Raw genomic sequence first — 22,437 nt, 5'->3', positions numbered from 1 at the left:
TTTGATGTATTTTTTGTCTCTTAAATTTCTCAACAGTAGACTCCTGTCTGAATCATCATAAGGCTACACTTCACATTTATACACCCTTAATTATGTACGTGGAAAACCATATGTTGCCTCCCCCCCTCCTTGAGGGTGGAGGGGGCCAGGCCCACCTTTATCAGCAACTCCGTACACCAGTTGACGAACATGCATGTGATATGGTGTTCATTGACTCATAAGTTCCATAAACACACAATAGGCTTTAATTGCTTGTGCTGGGACCACTAATAATAACACGGGTTATATTAAGATATCAACTCACAGATTGTTACAGGTGTTTAGACACTATAAAAAGTATCCCACCGTACCACTCATTAGTAGCACTGTCTTGCTCATTTACCACATCCTGTCCTGTCCTCTCTCATCTTGTTCTCTTGGATAGTTGTTGCATGTCCTCACCCTGTGTACCCCTCCCATCCACAAATAAGAACGCGATTTGACTGTTGTAACGTTACTTGTGGTCAAATATCAAGACTGTCCAACTATTGTTCTGCTGTGGTTCGCACCCCTATTCGCTTTGTCTGTTCTGTCCTTCTATCTGTCCCCTAAAATCCTTTTTCTGCATTTTCAATAAACATCAAAATAAATAAAAAATAAAAAAATAAGCAGAGGGATTATTTTAAACTCCCCTGCTGCACAGCAAAACTGTTCCAGAAGAAAAGCCATACAGATCCACCATTCTGCATGGCCATGCAGCTGAACAGGACAGGTAAAAAAAAAAAAAAAAAAAAAAAACTTGATTTTTTGGAAAGGAAAGATTCACAAATTAGTCAAAGTAAAATATTTTGGGGTTTGTTGTGGTAATTATGGTATAGAAATTATGGGAATCCCTGCAGGTTACATGGCAACCCCTCATTGACAACAATAAAGCCTACCATCTGCACAAGAAATGGAAGCTATTTTGGTGGACGGGGGAATGTGCAGGATATTTGCACTCTCACTATCATGCTGAACCAATGAAACACCCAAACAAGACTGAGTCTCATGAGCCATGTGATTTTATGTAGACTTCCGATGAACAGATTACCATTATCCGACCATTGTGACAATTGCTGAATGTCATCACAACTAGACATGAACAAATCAAGACTCTATTCTTTTTTATTTGTGTTCACAACTTAAGAAGAGCTGATTGCAAACAAATCAATCAGAGATACATGTTATTGTCTTGAGGGAATAAGAACAGAAAATAAATTGGTATCTGATGGATTTGTGGACAGTTGTTGTGTCCAAAAAAAAATAACCTGACCATCCATCCATCAATTATCTGAGCCTCTTATCCTCACAAGGGTCGCGGGAGCGCTGGAGCCTATCCCAGCTATCATCGGGCAGGAGGTAGGGTACACCCTTTACTGGTTGCCAGCCAATCGCAGGGCACATATAAATAAACAACCATCCGCGTCATTAGAGTCTTCAATTAACCTACCGTGCATGTTTTTGGGATGTGGGAGGAGAAAACCCACGCAGGCACAGGGAGAAAATGCAAACTCCACACAGGCGGGGCCGGGGATTGAAACCCGGTCCTCAGAACTGTGAGGCAGACGCTCTAACCAGTCGGCCACCGTTCCGCTGAAGACAGATGTTTTTTTGTTGTTGTTGATTTTATTTAAAAGAGTTGTGTTTGAGCTCTGGATAGACTCCCTGCCACAAGATATACCTCCGAGGGCTGCATCCAGAAAGAGCAAAGGACACAAGGGCCACAATGAAATTATTCGACTTTAATTCATTAAATGCTAAAATTAATCACTCAAGCAATTGGACAGTATATTGTACAACCCCAATTCCAATGAAGTTGGGACGTTGTGTTAAACCTAAATGAAAACAGAATACAATGATTTGCAAATCATGTTCAACCTATATTTAATTGAATACACTACAAAGACAAGATATTTAATGTTCAAATTGATAAACTTTATTTTTTTTAGCAAATAATCATTAACTTAGTTTTTTATGTCTGCAACACGTTCCCAAAAAGCTGGGACAGGTGGCAAATAAGATTGAGAAAGTTGAGGAATGCTCATCAAACACCTGTTTGGAACATCCCATGGGTGAACAGGCTAATTGGGAACAGGTGGGTGCCATGATTGGGTATAAAATGAGCTTCCCTGAATTCCTCAATTATTCACAAGTAAAGATGGGGCGAGGTTCATCTCTTTGTGAACAAGTGCGTGAGAAAATAGTCGAACAGTTTAAGGACAACGTTTCTCAACATACAATTGCAAATAATTTAGGGATTTCATCATCTACGATCCATAATATCATAAAAAGGTTCAGAGAATCTGGAGAAATCACTGCATGCAAGCGGCAAGGCCGAAAACCAACATTGAATGCCCGTGACCTTCGATCCCTCAGGCGGCACTGCATCAAAAACCGGCATCAATGTGTAAAGGATATCACCACATCTGCTCAGGAACACTTCAGAAAACCAATGTGAGTAAATACAGTTCGGCGCTACATCTGTAAGTGCAACTTGAAACTCTACTATGGAAAGCAAAAGCCATTTATCAACAACACCCAGAAACACCACCGGCTTCTCTGGGACCGAGCTCATCTAAGATGGACTGATGCAAAGTGGAAAAGTGTTCTGTGGTCCGACGGGTCCACATTTCAAATTGGTTGTGGAAATTGTGGACGTCGTGTCCTCCGGGCCAAAGAGGAAAAGAACCATCCGGACTGTTATGGATGCAAAGTTAAAAAGCCAGCAACTGTGATGGTATGGGGCTGTGAGAGTGCCAATGGCATGGGTAACTTACACATCTGTGAAGGCACCATTAATGCTGAAAGGTACATACAGGTTTTGGAGAAACATGCTGCCATACAAGCAACGTCTTTTTCATGGACGCCCCTGCTTATTTCAGCAAGACAATGGCAAACCACATTCTGCACGTGTTACAACAACGTGGCTTTGTAGTAACAGAGTGCGGGTACTAGACTGGCCTGCCTGCAGTCCAGACCCGTCTCCCATTGAAAATGTGTGGCGCAATATGAAGCGTAAAATACGACAACGGAGACCTCGGACTGTTGAACAGCTGAAGCTGTACATCAAGCAAGAATGGGAAAGAATTCCACTTACCAAGCTTCAACAATTAGTGTCCTCAGTTGCCAAACGTGTATTGAATTTTGTTAAAAGAAAATGTGATGTAAAACGGTGGTAAACATGACCCTGTCCCAGCTTTTTTGGAACGTGTTGAGGCCATAAAATTCTAAGTTAATGATTGTTTGCAAAAAACAATGAAGTTTATCAGTTTGAACATTAAATATCTTGTCTTTTTACTGTATTAAATTAAATATAGGTTGAACATGATTTGCAAATCACTGTGTTCTGTTTTTATTTATGTTTAACACAACGTCCCAACTTCGGCACGGTGGCCGACTGGTTAGAGCGTCAGCCTCACAGTTCTGAGGTGCGGGGTTCAATCCCCGTCCCCGCCTGTGTGGAGTTTGCATGTTCTCCCCGTGCCTGCGTGGGTTTTCTCCGGGCACTCCGGTTTCCTCCCACATCCCAAAAACATGCATTAATTGGAGACTCTAAATTGCCCGTAGGCATGACTGTCAGTGCGAATGGTTGTTTGTTTCGATGTGCCCTGCGATTGGCTGGCAACCAGTTCAGGGTGTACCCCGCCTCCTGCCCGATGACAGCTGGGATAGGCTCCAGCACGCCTGCGACCCTAGTGAGGAGAAGCGGCTCAGAAAATGGATGGATGGATGGACAACGTCCCAACTTCATTGGAATTGGGGTTGTATTTTGTTTTTGTGTGTGTCACTAGTTTGAACATGAAAAATCTTGTCTTTGTCGTGTCCATCCATCCATTTTCTACCGCTTATCCGAGGTCGGGTCGCGGGGGCAGTATCTTTAGCAGGGACGCCCAGACTTCCCTCTCCCTAGCCACTTCGTCCAGCTCTTCCGGGGGAATCCCGAGGCGTTCCCAGGCCAGACGAAGGACGTAGTCTCTCCAGCATGTCCTGGGTCTTCCCTGGGGTTTCCTCCCAGTGGGACATGCCCGGAACACCTCAAATCGAAGACCTCCTCAATTCCACCGACACGCCTTCCCACGAGGAAGCAGAGTGTGGGTTCTCTGAGGCGGGCTCTCCTATCTCTGGGTTTGAGGTCACCGAAGTGGTGGAGATGTCCAAAAAGCTCCTCGGTGGCAAGGCCCCGGGGGTGGATGAGATTCGCCCGGAGTTCCTAAAGGCTCTGGATGTTGTGGGGCTGTCCTGGTTGACATACCTCAGCAACATCGCGTCGACATCGGGGACAGTGCCTCTGGATTGGCAGACTGGGGTGGTGGTCCCTCTTTTTAAGAAGGGGGACCGGAGGGTGTGTTCCAACTACAGGGGGATCACACTCCTCAGGCTCCCTGGTAAGCTCTATTCAGGGGTGCTGGAGAGGAGGGTCCATCGGGAAGTCGAATATCAGATTCAGGAGGAGCAGTGTGGTTTTCGTCCTGGCCGTGGAACAGTGGACCAGCTCTACACCCTCGGCAGGGTCCTCGAGGGTGCATGGGAGTTCGCCCTACCAGTCTACATGTGTTTTGTGGACTTGGAGAAGGCATTCGACCGTGTCCCTCGGGGAATTCTGTGGAGGGTGCTTCGGGAGTATGGGGTACCGAACCCCCTGATACGGGCTGTTCGGTCCCTGTATGACCGGAGTCAGAGTTTGGCCCGCATATCCGGCAGTAAGTCGGCCTCGTTCCCGGTGAGGGTTGGACTCCGCCAAAGCTGCTCTTTGTCACCGATTCTGTTCATAACTTTTATGGACAGAATTTCAAGGTGCAGTCGAGGCGTAGAGGGGGTCCGGTTTGGTGGACTCAGTATTGCATCGCTGCTTTTTGCAGATGATGTGGTTCTGTTGGCTTCATCAAGCCGTGATCTCCAACTCCTACTGGACCAGTTCGCAGCCGAGTGTGAAACGGCTGGGATGAGAATCAGCACCTCCAAATCTGAGTCCATGGTCCTCAGTCGGAAAAGGGTGGCGTGCCCTCTCCAGGTCGGGGATGAGATCCTGCCCCAAGTGGAGGAGTTAAAGTATCTTGGGGTCTTTGTAGTCTAGGTCGAACATGATTTGCAAATCATTGTATTCTGTTTTTCTTTATGTTTAACACAATGTCCCAACTTCACTGGAATTGGGGTTGTAGTTATTTTGAAAAACTGCTGCGTGACACTTTCCTTGAAAGAGAAATTCTGGAAGGAGCTAGATGATGTAGTTCTGAGCATCCCAGACAGAGAGAGAGTCGTAATTGGTGCAGATTGTAATGGACATGTTGGTGAAGGTAATAAGGGTGATGAAGAAGTGATGGGTAAGTACGGTATCCAGGAAAGGAACTTGGAGGGACAGATGGTGGTAGACTTTGCAACAAGGATGCAAATGGCTGTAGTGAACACTTTTTTCCAGAAGAGGCACGAACATAGGGTGACCTACAAGAGCGGAGGTAGAAGCACACAGGTGGATTACATCTTGTGCAGACGATGTAATCTGAAGGAGGTTACCAACTGTAAGGTAGTGGTAGGGGAGAGTGTGGCTAGACAGCATAGGATGGTGGTGTGTAAGATGACTCTGGTGGTGGGGAGGAAAATTAGGAAGACAAAGGCAGAGAAGAGAACCATGTGGTGGAAGCTGAGACAGGACGAGTGTTGTGCAGCTTTTCGGGAAGAGGTGATACAGGCTCTCGGTGGACGGGAAGAGCTTCCAGAAGACTGGACCACTGCAGCCAAGGTGATCAGAGAAGCAGGCAGGAGAGTACTTGGTGTATCTTCTGGCAGGAAAGGAGAGAAGGAGACTTGGTGGTGGAACCTCACAGTACAGGAAATCATACAAGGAAAACGGTTAGCTAAGAAGAAGTGGGACACTGAGAGGACCGAGGAGAGGCGAAAGGAATACATTGAGATGCGACACAGGGCAAAGGTAGAGGTGGCAAAGGCAAAACAAGAGGCATATGATGACATGTATGGCAGGTTGGACACTAAAGAAGGAGAAAATGATCTATACAGGCTGGCCAGACAGAGGGATAGAGATGGGAAGGATGTGCAGCAGGTTAGGGTGATTAAGGATAGAGATGGAAATATGTTGACTGGTGCCAGCAGTGTGCTAGATAGATGGAAAGAATACTTCGAGGAGTTGATGAATGAGGAAAATGATAGAGAAGGGAGAGTAGAAGAGGCAAGTGTGGTGGACCAGGAAGTGGCAATGATTAGTAAGGGGGAAGTTAGAAAGGCATTAAAGAGAATGAAAAATGGAAAGGCAGTTGGTCCTGATGACATTCCTGTGGAGGTATGGAAGCATCTAGGAGAGGTGGCTGTGGAGTTTTTGACCAGCTTGTTCAATAGAATTCTAGTGCGTGAGAAGATGCCTGAGGAATGGAGGAAAAGTGTACTGGTGCCCATTTTTAAGAACAAAGGTGATGTGCAGAGCTGTGGCAACTATAGAGGAATAAAGTTGATGAGCCACACAATGAAGTTATGGGAAAGAGTAGTGGAGGCTAGACTCAGGACAGAAGTGAGTATTTGCGAGCAACAGTATGGTTTCATGCCTAGAAAGAGTACCACAGATGCATTATTTGCCTTGAGGATGTTGATGGAAAAGTACAGAGAAGGTCAGAAGGAGCTACATTGTGTCTTTGTAGATCTAGAGAAAGCCTATGACAGAGTACCCAGAGAGGAACTGTGGTACTGCATGCGGAAGTCTGGAGTGGCAGAGAAGTATGTTAGAATAATACAAGACATGTACGAGGGCAGCAGAACAGCGGTGAGGTGTGCTGTCGGTGTGACAGAAGAATTTAAGGTGGACGTGGGACTGCATCAGGGATCAGCCCTGAGCCCCTTCCTTTTTGCAGTGGTGATGGATAGGCTGACAGATGAGGTTAGACTGGAATCCCCGTGGACCATGATGTTTGCAGATGACATTGTGATCTGCAGTGAAAGCAGGGAGCAGCTGGAGGAACAGTTAGAAAAGATGGAGGCATGCACTGGAAAGAAGAGGAATGAAGATTAGCCGAAGTAAAACAGAATATATGTGCATGAATGAGAGGGGTGGTGGGGGAAGAATGAGGCTACAGGGAGAAGAGATGGCAAGGGTAGAGGACTTGAAATACTTGGGGTCAACCGTCCAGAGCAATGGTGAGTGTGGTCAGGAAGTGAAGAAACGGGTCCAAGCAGGTTGGAACGGGTGGAGGAAGGTGTCAGGTGTGTTATGTGACAGAAGAGTCTCTGCTAGGATGAAGGGCAAAGTTTATAAAACAGTGGTGAGGCCAGCCATGATGTATGGATTAGAGACAGTGGCACTGAAGAGAAAACAGGAAGCAGAGCTGGAGGTGGCGGAAATGAAGATGTTGAGGTTCGCTCTCGGAGGGACCAGGTTGGATAAAATTAGAAATGAGCTCATCAGAGGGACAGCCAAGGTTCGATGTTTTGGAGACAAAGTTAGAGAGAGCAGACTTCAATGGTTTGGACACGTCCAGAGGAGAGAGAGTGAGTATATTGGTAGAAGGATGATGAGGATGGAGCTGCCAGGCAAGAGAGCTAGAGGAAGACCAAAGAGAAGGTTGATGGATGTCGTGAGGGAAGACATGATGGCAGTTGGTGTTCGAGAGGAGGATGCAGGAGATAGGCTCTCATGGAAAAGGATGACGCGCTGTGGCGACCCCTAACGGGACAAGCCGAAAGGAAAAGAAGAAGAAGAAGAAGCTGCGTGACACTTTCCTGTTAAAGGCGATAAGTCAAATAGTTGAGTATTTTTAAAGATTTTGGGGTGGCCTGGGGCCATGTATCCCATCAGTATAGATCCGACCCTGCACTAAACAGCAGCCGAATCCCTTCTCCACATTCAGAAGCAAAACATCTCTCAATTTTTAAGATGGACATTTTTAAAGCAATTCCTTGAGGATTATTAATGTAATAATACCCCCACCCACCCATAGGACGTGGGTCTTGCAACTTCACATGCTGGCCACCTCCACACTTTTTCTTTTTTAAACTAGTTTTGCAGGCCATGTCAAATGTCATCTTTACTACATGCCGCAGGCCTCTGAAAAATGGATGGCCCCCGGGCCGTAGTTTGGACACTACTGGTCTATGGGGTATGATTCTCGTTTAGGGTGCTGTATTCTCAATGTATTCGGTAAATCTATTAGGACTCGTGCTAGTTGAGATTGTAACTGCTTACAGAGAAGTCCCTTTGTTCCTTGAGCACTGCCATGAGCCCCTTGAGCAAGGCAACAAAGGCTCAACTGCTCGGTGTGGTGACGCTGTTGATTTTTGTATGTCTTAAGTCCTCGAGTTTTGCCTTTTATATCACTTTTCTTTTATTTTTCTTTGTTTGTGAGCAAGCTGTTTCTGCACTTCCGCCGCACGATAACCTCTCAGTCAACTTCGGCAAAAGTAATCGGCAAAGGTTGAATTTGGGCAACTGGACTCTTCTATTTTTTGTTTGTTTAAAGGTTTTTTGTTTTTTTCTAGTTCTAATATTTAGGTGTGGAGTCTCCCTATTCAAGTCTTTGGTGGCCGTGTCCGCTCAGGTTGTATGAGGTGTCTCAGAAAAGTTCCAGGACTGTTCAACTGTTTGCTGTTCTCTCACACACACAAACACACACACAAACACACACACAAACACACACACAAACAAAACACACACTTTCCTCTTCATTCACAACACAGGAATCAGAGCTGAATCACGGTTGCTGTGTACTGCTTAACCAGAAATGTAAGTTCCTTATTGGTTTGTTCACAGTATTAAAGACAAAAAACAGAGTATTTAAATACCTCATAATGTGCGATATTTTCCTCTCCATTATTCATTCAGGCGGCACGGTGGGTGACTGGTTAGAGCATCTGCCTCACAGTTCTGAGGACTGGGGTTCAATCCCCGGCCCCGCCAGTGTGGAGTTTGCATGTTCTCCCCGTGCCTGCGTGGGTTTTCTCCGGGCAATCCGGTTTCCTCCCACATCTTAAAAACATACATGGTGTGCCCTCCGATTGGCTGGCAACCAGTTCAGGGTGTACCCCGCCTCTCGCCTGAAGATAGCTGGGATAGGCTCCAGCACGCCCGCGACCCAAGTGAGGATAAGCGGAATGGAAGATGAATGAATGAATCATCCATCCATCCATCCATCCATTTTCTGAGTCTTTAATTAACCTACCATGCATGTTTTTGGGAAGTGGGAGGAAACCGCAGCACCCGGAGAAAACCCACACAGGCACGGGAAGTACATGCAAACGCCACACAGGCGGGACCGGGATTTGAACCCCGATCCTCAGAACTGTGAGGCAGATGTGCTAACCAGTCACGCTCTGTGCCGCCACCCCTCTCCATGATAACTGACAAATATGGAGATATTCAAACATTGTCTTGAATGTGGAATTAGGATTCTGGTTGCAAATTCAGACATGCTCTGGTAAATTTCCAGAAGCTTTTCCTTCAGTTTAGCTGAGGAATTTTGAAAATATCATGTTCTTTTCTGTCGTTACAATTAATGGCAACCTAAAACCTTTTCCTGTTCAAGACTACCTTTCTTTGCTGACTGGCTGGCCGCAATCACATACTGCAGTTGAGTTATTTGGTGTCCATTTTAACTCATCAAAGTAGTTCCTGTGAATGGCTACCTAATGTTGGATCATCCATTGGATTAACCATTTGGTTAATTTATACAAACACAAGAATGAAAAAGACATGCAGGCAATCAAAGAACATTTCTTTTTACCATGAAATTTGGTAAATTTCCTGTTTATTCCTATTCATTCTAGCTTTAATGTAACAAATACTGTATTTATTTATTTGTGTGTGTGTGTGTGTGCGCGCGTGTGTATCTATATATATTGTATCTCAAACATGGCAGTGAAAAGTTGTCAAGTGTGTTTTGCAATGCTAGAAAACAGATAAACCTGCAAATGCAGCAAATGACTATAATGCCAACATTTCTTCTCTGTCCAACTGTGTGCACAAAAACACTGAACACACCCACTATCTTGCTTGGTAATATTTTACACCATCTCACCAGAAAAAGATCCTCATGCATAAATAATAATTCTATGTACATTTTCGTTTCGAAAATGAGTTTCAGTGTCCAGTTCACTTTGCAGTACAACAGAGTACACCACGATGACTCCGGACTAAAGAGCATTTTGTATTAACCCTTGAGGCTAGACAAAAAGGGGAAACCAATGATGCACATTCATAAGCATGTACGCAGATATGAAAACATATTGATAAGATCGATCTAACATCCCTTGTGAACAAAGTGCAGCAGACCGGCCCCTCAGCTAGGCAGTAGGCTGGCTATTACATAACACAGTCTCCCTTACCATCATTTGCTCACAGGGGATGACCTTGAGAAGGAGCCCTGATTGAGAGAGGAAAATAAGCTTGGACAATGCAGTTGGACGGTGTCCAACAGAAACATATTTACGCATCCGTCTGCCAGTGTATCTGTGTGTGTGTTGTATGCAAGATCGGCAAGGGTGCCATCATAATGAAAGCAGACCAGGAGGTGTGGTCAAACCTGCACTGATTGGCAAAAAGTAGCAGATGGGGTGATGTATATGAAAAACACTACAACCCCCCACCCTCTCTCTCTCTCTCTCTCTCTCTCCCTCACGCACAAACTCACGCACACAGAGTTGCAACTTACACTTGATCACAGCTATAATCAATGTAAACTATTTCAAACAATACGGAGCAGCGGTCTAGCATTCTCTTCACTTTTGTTGTTGAATCAGAACAGTGCGTGACGCAAAGAGACCAAATGTGAAATTTTGTGAGCACAACTCAGACAATGACTACATGGTCTGGGTCGTGTGTTTTGTGATATTGATGTCACTGTCAGTGAAACATCCACCGTTGTTCCAATGGAAGCAGAGATTACATCATGCAGGTAAACATTCAAGAAGAACATGTGAGTAAATACATGTATAAATAATAAATCTATGTATAAATAATGGAATAACATTTCCTACCTTGAAGAGTGGAAGAGAGAAGTCCGAGCTAACGTCTGGAGATGTCCAAAACTGCGAGGGCGATAAATAAAAAAAAGACAAGAAGCGTCCTTAGTCGAGCCACGAGCTTGTCTTGGTTTTTTTTTTTTTTTTATCGTTCTTTCTTCCTTCTTTTGTTATTGTGTGTATTGTAATGTTGTACGGTGCAGGTGCGTAGGATGCTGCTGCTGAACGCACACTGCCGTGATGCACTGGGCGACTGACACGCAGAGCGAGAGGGAGAGAGATGCGCTTATCTCCGCTATATGTGTGTGCGCGCGTCTGTCGTCATTGTTTTCCCAAAATGACATAAAACCGCATTTGAGCGCACGAAACAAATGCAATGGCGATTATATAGTTAGCAAAGTACACCAATCATCGAATATGACACCGCCTTAACGAGAAATGGGTTCTGAACTGACACCAGGTTGCTCAACACTAGTTTGCCGCCACGCAAGGTTCTCAAACCAGGAAGCTATTTCAAGCTAAATGCTAACTAGTTGTCTCGTCGTGGGCTCCTGGGTAAACGGCCAGGCTGGTTTAACGGTGGGTTGTGGGTGAGTTACAAATTGTTTTTTAATAGACACTATAACTAAATGAAAATAGATGAACAAAGAACTCTGGTATTCAGAAACTACTTACAATGAAACAATTTGTTATGTTCAAACATTGTGTTAGTGCTAGTTAGCATTGCTGGGCTTTTTCTTTTTTTAAACACACCAACAGTAGTACTAATTTACCTATAAGCTCATTTTTATAACATTTAGCCAAACTGTATGTAGCCTCATGTCCCACTTGTGATAAAATGTTACCTTAAGAAATTCAGACGGTAAAGTATGTGTGTGATAAGCGTGCTGTTCTTTTTTTCTTTTTCTTTTTTTTTTTTACCTTGAAAAATGATACAAATAAGCTACGAATAAGCAACCAAACAGAATGACAATTTTAACAAATGCTATAAATATGGGAAAAATATTTATAAATTAATAAATAAATTAATATGAATATGTGTGCTGTAGTAGTACTACTATCACATGAGTGCAGATATATTTCTGAAATTATAGACATATGGATAGATAGATGAATGTACCTCATTAATATACTTTAGAATAATACATTTTAACTCAACCAAAAACTTTCTTATTATGTGTAATAATTATTTACGAGGATATGTCAGTAAAAAGTTACCATCAATTTAATCAGACAACTAACCAGCTCAGTTGGCCATTGTGCTATTTTCAAACAAAGTGAGCATAATTCAAAAATTATATTTGCTGTTTGAAATAAAAGAAATGTCTTACAGAAGCTGAGGAATATTGACGGTCCTCAAATAATTGTTGTTTAATTGTTATATAATAATAATTTTATATACATTACAATATAATACAATATATATATAATTTCATATATAATTGTTGACATTTAAAAAAAATATTTTGTTTGCTAACTGTCAAAGTATATTTTTTTAAACATGTTGTTTTAGTTGATGGATAGAGAAAACAATTTTATTGTAAGAATTGGTAAACTATTTTTATAAACAATGGAATTTTTCCTTCTGAGTATATTTTTGACTTCTTATCGATCAGTGAATGACAAATCGGCATTTTTTGTCTCTTCACTTTGTCTTGGATAATATGCCACATGTAATTTTTTTTTCAGGCTTCAGTGAAGAGAAATGGATACCATAGTGCAAGGAAGTGTGTGTCTTAAAACAGAGATTGAAAGGCCTCTCCTTTCCGCCAAAAGACCAAAGATAGACAATACAGTGACTAACACCAATACAAGCACATATGACCTCCCGGAGCTTTTGACATCACAAACCATTGACTCCCCATCTTTGTCCTCACCCAGGGATGCAGACCTAATATGCTCAGAACAAAATGGACACATTCAGTCCAAAAAACCTTATGAGCAAATTCAAAACACTGAATTAACTGTCAGGCCTCAGGCTGAAGTCACAACTTCAAACACACCTGAAGTCTGTGTTACCACTAAAGAGAGTCACTTCCTTCACATGAAAAAATATGATCAGCTAGACAAGCTTAACCCAAGCCCATTATCAGGGTCTCTCAGTTTGAAAGACACTACTGCTCACATGTCCGGTCATCCCAAGTGTCAACTGGAGAAATCACTTGAAGACAAAGGTCCTGCTGATTGCTGCTTGCCTTTTAAAAATGGAATGTCGATTGATGCGGAAGTCAGATATCAGTTAGATTTCTCTTGTGACTCCGACCGACATGATGCTGGTTCGAGTACATGGAGTCAATCTGCTGCATTCGGTGAGAGTAATCAGAGGGAGGAGGACTTTACTGATACTATCTCCCGAAAGGGATTGATCGAGGCTGAGGGAGCGACATCTTTTTTCAGGTTTACTAAGGAGTTTCAATTATTAGTCTCTTCACCTGATGAGGACATCCCCATAATATTGGTAGAGGATGAAAGAAAATTGGACATGCGTGATAGTCCTGTTGTGTGTGACTTGGAAACAAATGACCAAGCCAACGATGAAGGAAGGAGCGACATCTCCTCTCCCGTTCAATGTACTGAGGTGTCACTTATCGCTTACCACGCTACACCAGCCAAGTACATTTCAACTGAGACAGGAAGCTCTGATGACTTAGGACAGGCAAAAGGAGAGCATTGTGAGACGGCAGCCAAAAAAGAGAGGGAAAGAGTTGATCACACGCCAGAGAATGACATGTCTGCGAGAATCAGCAAAGAGTCTGCTGAAGGAGATAATGATGCAGACCCTCACAGAGTAATTGAGCTTGCAATCTGGAGCAAAACTGTCAGGGAGGCTGAAGGGAATTGCTGTAACTCTGAGAGCACCGCAGGTGAAGAATTACCTTCATCAGTAAAAGTCTGTGAGCTGGAAATTCCTCTTTCTCCCACATCTGATGTCAGACCACTATTGCTGACTTTGGATCAGACAGTTCAGTCTCCTAACCAGAACAGACCACAGCAACATGAAGATGAAAAAAATTACTTGAGTGAGTCTTATTCTGTTCCATCCATTCTGACGCACAACACATTTGGCTATGAAGGCCGTTGTTGCCCGACATCAAGTACTAACATTAGTTCACAAAAGACTACAAATCCTCTTCCAGCTGGGGATGGAAGACAACAGAGTTGTGGTAGTGTGGAACAGAGCAGCTGTTTGCCTGTCAGCTGCGACCACCTGAAGGCCCAGCATGTTAAACATTCACCGTCTGGAACCGGTACATGGGATGAGCCAAAGGAAATCAAAGAAATGACAGGCCAAATAAAATCGGAGATGTTGCTGCAACAAAGTAGACCGAACAATGAGGACATGACTGAACTACCACCAGTGGAGGGCTTGACAGAGGACACCGAACTGACACCAGGAGATGAAGCTAAACAAGGCATCACACACTGCAGTTTCCCTGAATACCAGCAAACAGTGGAGATGCTGGAGTGCAAATATGAGCTTTTGTCAGTGTGTTTTCCTTTAGTCAGTGATGCAGTCGTACCAGGCCCTCATGAATTAAGCCCCACACATCATTCACGAAACACGGACTGCACCATGGCTCAAAATTGTAAGGACAGATTCTCCCTAGTGCCATCTGCTGTCGCTATGTACACCCATGTGCCAGGGAGCTTTGACAACTTCCACAAGATCCAACTGTCACCAGATGAAGATGATTCTGGCCAAGGCAACTGCTGTCTTCTCACCAGCTTGGATGTGCAGCTAATGAAATCCCCGCAAATGGACCACTCCATGCTCGAAGCAGAGGGTGAGCATGAGGATATGCCAAAAGAGATGGAGGAGGACCAAGTCCACGAGGAGGGGGTTAAAGTTGAGTGTCACACCGAGGATTTAGCCAGCGGAGGTTTTAACACTGATACTGACAGTACTAAACAGGTATCAGGGGAGAACATTGTTGCTTTTGAGTTTTCCAATGATGGGAGCAACAGCCCACCCTCCCACTCAATCCAGTGCCTGGAGTTTGAGATGAAAAAAGAGTATAACTTGGTCTTAAAGGAACTTAACGTGTATTTTGATGTCTGTAAAAGTGAATTTACATGTGACGATGGGACACCGCCTGAGCAGTGTGGTGAGGTGCTATGCAATGAAGTCTCTAAGAGCAAATGTTACCTCAGCAGCCCAGAACTGGCTCTCCACAGAGATCGAACGCTAGGTAACTACATTTAATTTAAAATGCACTTTCAATTCTCAGTGGCACAAGACTATGAGGAACAGTACCTTTGAGGCAGTTACTCAAAGTCCATTGTTGAAATAATTATTCCTTTCAGTATTCCAATTAACTGGCCATACATTTTTCATTTAAAGTTGTTTTTGTGTATTAGTCTACGGCCACTGTTGCAGAGAACCTCCTGTTCTTTCACAAGTTGTACAAGTAATCAACCTGACTTCACATCAAAAATCCAAGTTGGAAGGGTCTGTCTCAACTAAGCACATAGTTTTTAGGTCTTTGGAAAAATCTGAAGTCAACATTCTATATACTCAATTACACAATAACGTCAGACCCTGTACACACGCAGTAACATTAGTTCATCCCTGTTACAATTTGACAGCCACTTGACTATTTAAAAGGTCCCATATTTTGGCTATTTAGACCTGCATCGAGTGACTCTCTAACATGGACTCAGTATAAAAGTATCAATTTCATTTAAAAAAACACCTTGGTTTTGTCATACGAGTGTCCAGAAAAGCCCCCTCTGACAGCTACTTCTCTTTGACCCAGTTTTGTGTCCGCTTTGTCCATATTTGGCTAAGACCGCCCCCTGTCCTCTGATTGGTTCCGTCCATATGGAAGATCCACTTGTGAGAGTACGTGTTTGTTATGGATGGCGGAGATCTTCGCTAGTGACGTAGATGACCTTGGGAAATTGGAATGACCTGATTTTAGGTCTCGGCAGAAAAACGTCTGGAACTCAGGAATTTCACATGTTCACTGAGGCACCACAGAGATAATATCACATCCCAAATAGTAGAAAAAGTTGGCTTAGCAAAATACGGGACCTTTAAATTGTCATCATTACAAAAGATATTTTGAGACCATTTTGTAAAATTATGATCTCATGCATATTTTCATTTAGATCTTGATGAAGACTGTAGCACTAAATATGTGTAACAGATCCAGAAGCTTGTCGTATAACCAGCCGTGAAGGTGAACAGGAAGTGCCCATTGGCTGCCACATGTCCTCAAAACCATCATGTCTTGTTGCAGAGAAACACAAAGGTTAATTTTCTTTTTTTGTTTTTGTTTTGTAGATAAACACAAAGGATCATTTTCATTAAATAATTTAAGCTCCTGCTACAGAAAATCTAAACGGACTAACTACAGTTCATTTGCTTTAAAGGTGATCTTATTTAAAAAGTGGTAGGGGAAAAAAATATTTTCTAACCTCGTGTGAGCATTAAGAGTTTGATTTCTCTTCTTCGGTTACCTGCAGGGAAACGATAACACCGGTATGAATGGAGGCACATTGTGTGAGGAGGAACAGATAACAAATAAAATAGGATTAGCCACTCATCCCTGCCTGTGTCTCACTTTCAATATGTCCCTTCCAGAGCCCCAGCAGACAGAGCTGAAAAGGAGAGCGTGGTCACCGTCCTTCAGGTGTCTACCTCTCATGCAGCCACAAAACGACAGTGAGTCTGTGATCACAATCTTAATTCAAAGCTGGTGATAATTGTTACTATCAGAATGATGGGTTTCCCCTTCTGAAAGTTTGTTCCGTTCAGCAAATTTTTACAAGTGTTTTCCAAAACAATTTGCACGGTTTTTAAACTTGAGATAATGGAATTACCACCTATGTATTAATTTCCTATACTGCATATCCTGGTAAGGTCACAAGGAAGCTGGAATATATATTTGCTTACTTAGGGTGAGGGATACACTCTGCATTTATCACCTGTCAATCAAATGAATGATACAAAAAATAATTCGTAGATACAGGCGAAGTCTTAGGCTTGTCTTGGTTTCGGACTGGCCGGACTCAGGATTTTCCGTCAAGACCAGTTGAGCACTAATTTGCTATTTTTCAACTTCATTAATGTGATAATAAGGAGAAGCACTTGGTAAAACAACAAATACCTTCAATTAATGTCTTACTAACCCCCATCCACCGCAGCAGTGACTAACTCAATAATTACATTTGGCTTCCTCAACCACAAAGACTTCATATGTAAAACAACATCCATCCATCCATTTTCTTTACCGCTTATCCTCACTAGTGTCGCGGGCTGCTAGAGCCAATCCCAGCTATTTTCGGGCGAACCGGTCGGCAGCCAATCATGTAAAACAACATGCAAAAGAAAACACTGCGGTCTGCAAATTCTTCAATTCACTTTAACAGTGGGGACAAAGTCAAACTTTAGTCAGTGTCTTTAAAGAAAACAAACACAGGTAAGCTAACGTTAACTGGAAGAAACATCAGCAAATGTAATTTTGATTTTCTGAGATAAGTATTTTTGGCAAGAGTTTTTAATTCCACCTTAAGTTGGCGTGATGAGAAGCAGTCTCTTATATTTCTTACATGCAACAAATTTTTTCTTTAAATCTTAATTTCTAAATACATACAAGAATGTATCTTTTTGCAAGAATTTAGTTGGAAAAAAATGGTTATGACTTGAGATTTTTGCATATTATGCTTTGAAAGAGTAGCAGACACTATGCTTTTGGCTGACAAATCTGTATTTCAAAGAAAATTAAAGAGAGACTGTTTTTTAACTGTTCAACCTGGTCATGATTTTTATGGTCTTGGTCCTGTCACAGTCTCAGCTTTCTCGATCTTGGTCTTGTCTCAGTCTCGGCTTGTCTCGTTCTTGACTCTGTCTCGACTCCCAAAAGTCTTGGTCCTGTCATGATCTGGTCTCAGGCAAGTCTCGGTCTCAGATAGTTTGGTATTGAGTACAACATTAGAAGCTTCTTCTGTATATTTGAGGCAGCAGTGCTAACTACTCATCCACTCTGTAGACTTGGTCATGTTCTTGTAAGCATGTCATTGGAATACTTGTAAAGTGGAACCAAGATCAAACACAGTTTGTTCCATGACCCTTGTTGACTTGTGCACATTTCAAAGCAATTTTCCCACAGTAAATAATAGAAGCAGCACGGTGGATGACTGGTTAGCACATTTGCCTCACAATTCTGAGGACCTGGGTTGAAATCCGGCCTCGCCTGTGTAGAGTTTGCATGTTCTTCCCGTGCCTGCGTGTTTTTTTTCCGGGTGCTCCGGTTTCCTCCCAAATAACTGAAAACTCTAAATTGCCTATAGGTGCAAAGGATTGTTTGCCTATATGTGCCCTGCGATGGGCTGGCGACCAGTTCAGGGTGTAGCCCGCCACTCGCCCAGAGTCGGCCTGCGACCCTAGTGAAGATTAGCGGTACGGAAAATGGATGGATGGAATAACGGAAATAGAAATAGATATGCTGTTGTACAATTATAAAAATAACAACTGGCAATCCATCCATCCATCCATCCATTTTCTGAGCCGCTTCTCCTCACTAGGGTCGCGGGCGTGCTGGAGACTATCCCAGTTATAAAAGAGGCGGGGTACGCCCTGAACTGGTTGTCAGACAATCGCAGGGCACACACAAACAAACAACCATTCGCACTCACATTCACACCTACGGGCAATTTAGAGTTGTCAATTAACCTAACATGTTTTTGGGACGTGGGAGGAAACCGGAGTGCCCGGAGAAAACCCACGCAGGCACGGGGAGAACATGCAAACTCCACGCAGGCGGGGCTGGGGATTGAACCGTGGTCCTCAGAACTGCAGACGCTCTAACCAGTCGGCCACCGTGCCGCCTACAATTGGTAATATTATGACATAATAAAACACGCACATGCAACATACATGCGAATGTGTGTTGCATCATGACATTTTAACATTACAAAGTGTCACACAGGTGTAAAAAGAGCTGAATCAAAATAACTAGAGCATGGCATATTCTGTCACACTGTACAACACTGTACTTGGACAACATTGAAATCTTACTGCTTCAAAAGAGAGTCTGCATACTTCACGTCACTTCGGTATATATTTGGCTTCTTCTAATAATCTTCTTCTCTCTTCTGATCGTTCTGTTGGAATTTCCCCTCAAAAAGCCAAACACACTCACTTACAATTACGCATCAAACTAATAAGAACACTATGCTGACAGCAACAGGACAGGCTGAACGAAAGCAAAAGTATCGACGTCGTCAAGTAGATTTACACTACCGTAATTTCTCGTGTATAATGCGCATTCTTTTACCCCAAAAGTGTGTCAAAAGTCAATAGTGCGCATTATACAAAGGTATAGGAGAAAATGAAAAAGACTTTCACATTTTATAATTCTATGCCGCCCTCTAGAGGTTGTGAAAAAGCTGTACACTTTAATTCCACTATGCCACCGCCCCCTAGAGGTTATTAAAAAGTTCTACAATTTCATTCGAGTATGCCACCTAGAGGTTATGAAAAAGGTGTAGTCTACACTTTCATTCCAATATGATGGGTACATATGACTGCATATATGTACAATTGTGCTCATAAGTTTATATACCCAGGCAGAATTTGTGAAATATTGTTGTTGTTGTTTTTTTAAATACGACTGATGACTGAACAACAACCATCATTAATTTATTTATGGTTATGTTTTGTTTAATGATAATGCTTTTCTGAAATGCTTGACAGTTTAATTTGATTCCCATTCAAATAAAATTAAATGTGTTTCGCCTGGTCCTTCATGTTTTCTTAAAATAATTGTACACATCTTACAAATTCTGCCTGGGTAATCAAATATATGAGCACAGCAGTGTGTTTTCTCATTTACTAAATAAATGTAGGGCTGTGAATTTCAAAATAAGTGCAAGTAAATAAAAATAAAGTATTATATGTTCAAATAAAGTGCTTAACTTCAGAATAATTCTTTGAAAAAACTAACAAAATACAGATAATACTTCGTTTTGAGCATATGGGTAGAAGCAAAATCATGCATTGTAAAAATGCATTATACATAGGTAGAAGGGTTTTCCAGAATTTTGAGGTCAACTTTGGGGGATGCGCATTATACTTGGGTGCGCATTATACACGAGAAATTACAGTTCATCTAATAAAATAAATTCAGAACTTGAAGGAGTGATGCATGCTGTTACGTTGTGCTTTTGTGTGCAGCACCATTGTGGGAAGCCAAGAGACTGGAGCCTCTGAGGACATGCACACGGCCAATCCGACTCGGACTGTCCAAGAAAGCCAAGCCCAAATCCTTGCACCGTTTCCAACCATACAAATAAACCAAGAAAAAAAAATGGTGAGAGAAGAATTCTCCAATGTTCACAGGAACTATTCTGAGTCACAGTCCATTCATCATTGTGCAGTTGTGTGAGTGTTGCAGTAAGTTTTTTTTTTTTTTACACATTTGCATTAATACTTGTAGAAGGTTCTGACACACAATGGCAGCTATTACTGCCTGTTTTTAATATTGTTCCAGATATTTATACTTGTTTAATAATCCTTTTGAGGCGTTGCTGTGGCTTCAAAATATCTCTCCTTTGCCTGTTGAAATATTCATATTATCCATTAAATAAGTTAATATAAAAAAAAAGCAATGTAATTTGTGGTTCATGATATCGAAAACATACATCTACTTTGTCATTATGTATTTTCCAGTAGGTGTTTTGAGGCAGTGTGCAACTTGTTCCAGTTGTGCGTGGGCGTACTTAGTCAAGCGAAGTGCGATATTTTCTGTCTTTATGTTTTTTTGTTTGTTTTGTTTTTCATTATGCCTTCCACAATATAACCTTGAGGAATTCTGTTGGAGGTTAGCTGGAGTTGAGGTTCAGTCTCATGGAATTAGATATTAGCATAACTGCCTCTTATAGGAGTCCCATACAGTGCATACCAGTATTATCACAACAGGAAAGCAACTACAGTATAGCAAAAAGCGTAATATTTGCTCTCATTCTCATTCATTTTTTAAAAGAAATAATACTTCAAGTTTTGAACAGCAACATGGCATTGTTGTTTGTGTCAAGGAAACATAAAACTCACTTTGTGTTTCAAAGAACTTTTCAAATTAGTTCAATTAGAAATGAGATTATTAGTGGCCTTTTGTATCATTAGCTTTTTTTTAAAAATGTAATTGGACCAAACTGTTCATCATTTTAGGATTTTTCTTTTGGATTCTATCGTCCACATTTTTACACATTTTATCTAGTGAAGAAAATAAGAGTAGCTTTTGGGGTGTTTTTTGTTTAATTAATTAAAGTGCCTCAGTTGCCAGTCAGTCAAGCGCAAATTAGAAAAATGAACAACGGTTCATTCAATCTCCCTTTTACGTCAGTTGCAGTGTGTTACAGATCCCAGAGTTCAATTTTATATATATATATATATATATATATATATATATATATATATTTTTTTTTTTTTTCCTAATGACAGCATTTCATGATCAACACAAACATGTCTATAGTTTTTACCATTTACCCAGATTTTAGCTTCACTTATTACTATAATCAGTTATGTGATGTTTTATCATCTAAATCTGGTTTCCCATTTATGTATATTACAATGAAGTGAGTAATCCATTTCAAAAAGTTTTATAGCTTGCTATAGTGAACAGTGCTGAATATCTGCTCGGCTTACATATTGTAAACTTGCAGACTTTGGGAATTGGGAAACATCACCAAGCGCTGCAGTGAGCAGAAGGAAAAAAAAGTCTACAATAGTATGCATAATATATTTGAGCTGTTTGTGCATGTAGTTAGCGTATATGATAATTTTATTTTGCTTCAAACCCAACAATCCATATTGTTGCATGCAAGAATATTTCCCTGAAAACCCTATTACTTAAATTGTCTATATATTGTACATTACCTTACTATTTGTTCACCTTAGTATTGTTTAGAACTTGCATTGGTGTAAAGTTTTACTACATCATATTACTATGTGTTTCTAATATCTTATTTAACTGCATGAAATGATCAAAATATTTAAGCAAGCTCACATTATGATGCAGTGGACTTTTACACCACTGTAAGCTACAACCACAATAATACAAATATTGTTAAATTAATATATCTCTGACAGTTTGAAAATAATGTAGCATTGTATTTGTAAATGTAGAATTTAAACAAATCTTGTACTGGACCTCAGTGAATGACCTCTCCATTTTTTATTTATTTTTTGTCCTCTTCGGCTGTTAGGTCAAGCAGAATGGAAAATCTATATCCCTTTTATGCCGGAACAGTTTTACTGTGTCACAGTGGAGTTTTTAAGCTTCCGCTGTGGTATTATAATTGATGTTTATTGAGAATCAGACTTGATTAGTCGAACAGAACAAAGTTTCTAGAAGGGAGAGAGAAACAAAGACAAAAGACAATGCACTAATTGTAAACAGGATGAGAGAAGTAAATCATTACATTATCTACAACAATGAAACATTAAATATGAGTGTTGCA

The 22,437-nt window shown here is 41.7% G+C and overlaps 2 protein-coding genes across 4 annotated transcripts in view; one reads left to right on the top strand and one right to left on the bottom strand.

The window, feature by feature from the left end:
* vsnl1a (visinin-like 1a) overlaps nucleotides 1-11,284 on the bottom strand; it is a 35,499-nt gene extending 24,215 nt beyond the window's left edge. The window contains exon 1 of the mRNA XM_061754396.1: nucleotides 10,987-11,284. The gene's annotated coding sequence lies outside the window, so the exon portion shown is untranslated. The remainder of the gene's footprint in view (nucleotides 1-10,986) is intronic.
* Nucleotides 11,285-11,293: 9 nt separating this feature from the next.
* On the top strand, nucleotides 11,294-20,597 carry LOC133468460 (RAD51-associated protein 2-like). Of its 3 annotated transcripts, none has more exons than XM_061754395.1 (5): nucleotides 11,294-11,561; nucleotides 15,037-15,161; nucleotides 16,122-16,226; nucleotides 16,559-16,639; nucleotides 20,153-20,597. In XM_061754395.1, exons 1-5 carry the CDS (start codon nucleotides 11,494-11,496, stop codon nucleotides 20,269-20,271), a joined length of 498 nt encoding a protein of 165 aa, XP_061610379.1. In that variant the 5' UTR covers nucleotides 11,294-11,493; the 3' UTR covers nucleotides 20,272-20,597. The 3 variants fall into 3 exon arrangements, 2 of the variants coding, with proteins under 2 accessions (XP_061610379.1, XP_061610378.1); XR_009785504.1 differs by having other exon boundaries at nucleotides 11,295-11,561; nucleotides 12,661-15,161; nucleotides 16,084-16,226; nucleotides 20,153-20,593; XM_061754394.1 differs by having other exon boundaries at nucleotides 11,299-11,561; nucleotides 12,661-15,161; nucleotides 20,153-20,592.
* Nucleotides 20,598-22,437: the final 1,840 nt, after the last annotated feature.

This window comes from Phyllopteryx taeniolatus, chromosome 18 (assembly GCF_024500385.1).
Source record: "Phyllopteryx taeniolatus isolate TA_2022b chromosome 18, UOR_Ptae_1.2, whole genome shotgun sequence".
In the NCBI taxonomy this organism is placed as follows: Eukaryota; Metazoa; Chordata; class Actinopteri; order Syngnathiformes; family Syngnathidae; genus Phyllopteryx; species Phyllopteryx taeniolatus.
The sequence above is the reverse complement of the archived record's forward strand: the minus strand, read 5'-3'. Positions and strand labels throughout refer to the sequence as shown.

Bases quoted from the DNA above. Each gene is read 5' to 3' on its own strand.
- LOC133468460 (XM_061754394.1), top strand. From the start codon at position 12,677: ATGGATACCATAGTGCAAGGAAGTGTGTGTCTTAAAACAGAGATTGAA. The intron at 15,162-16,121 runs GTAACTACATTT...TATGTGTAACAG, and splicing joins CCACAGAGATCGAACGCTAG to ATCCAGAAGCTTGTCGTATA. The intron at 16,640-20,152 runs GTGAGTCTGTGA...TTTTGTGTGCAG, and splicing joins CATGCAGCCACAAAACGACA to CACCATTGTGGGAAGCCAAG.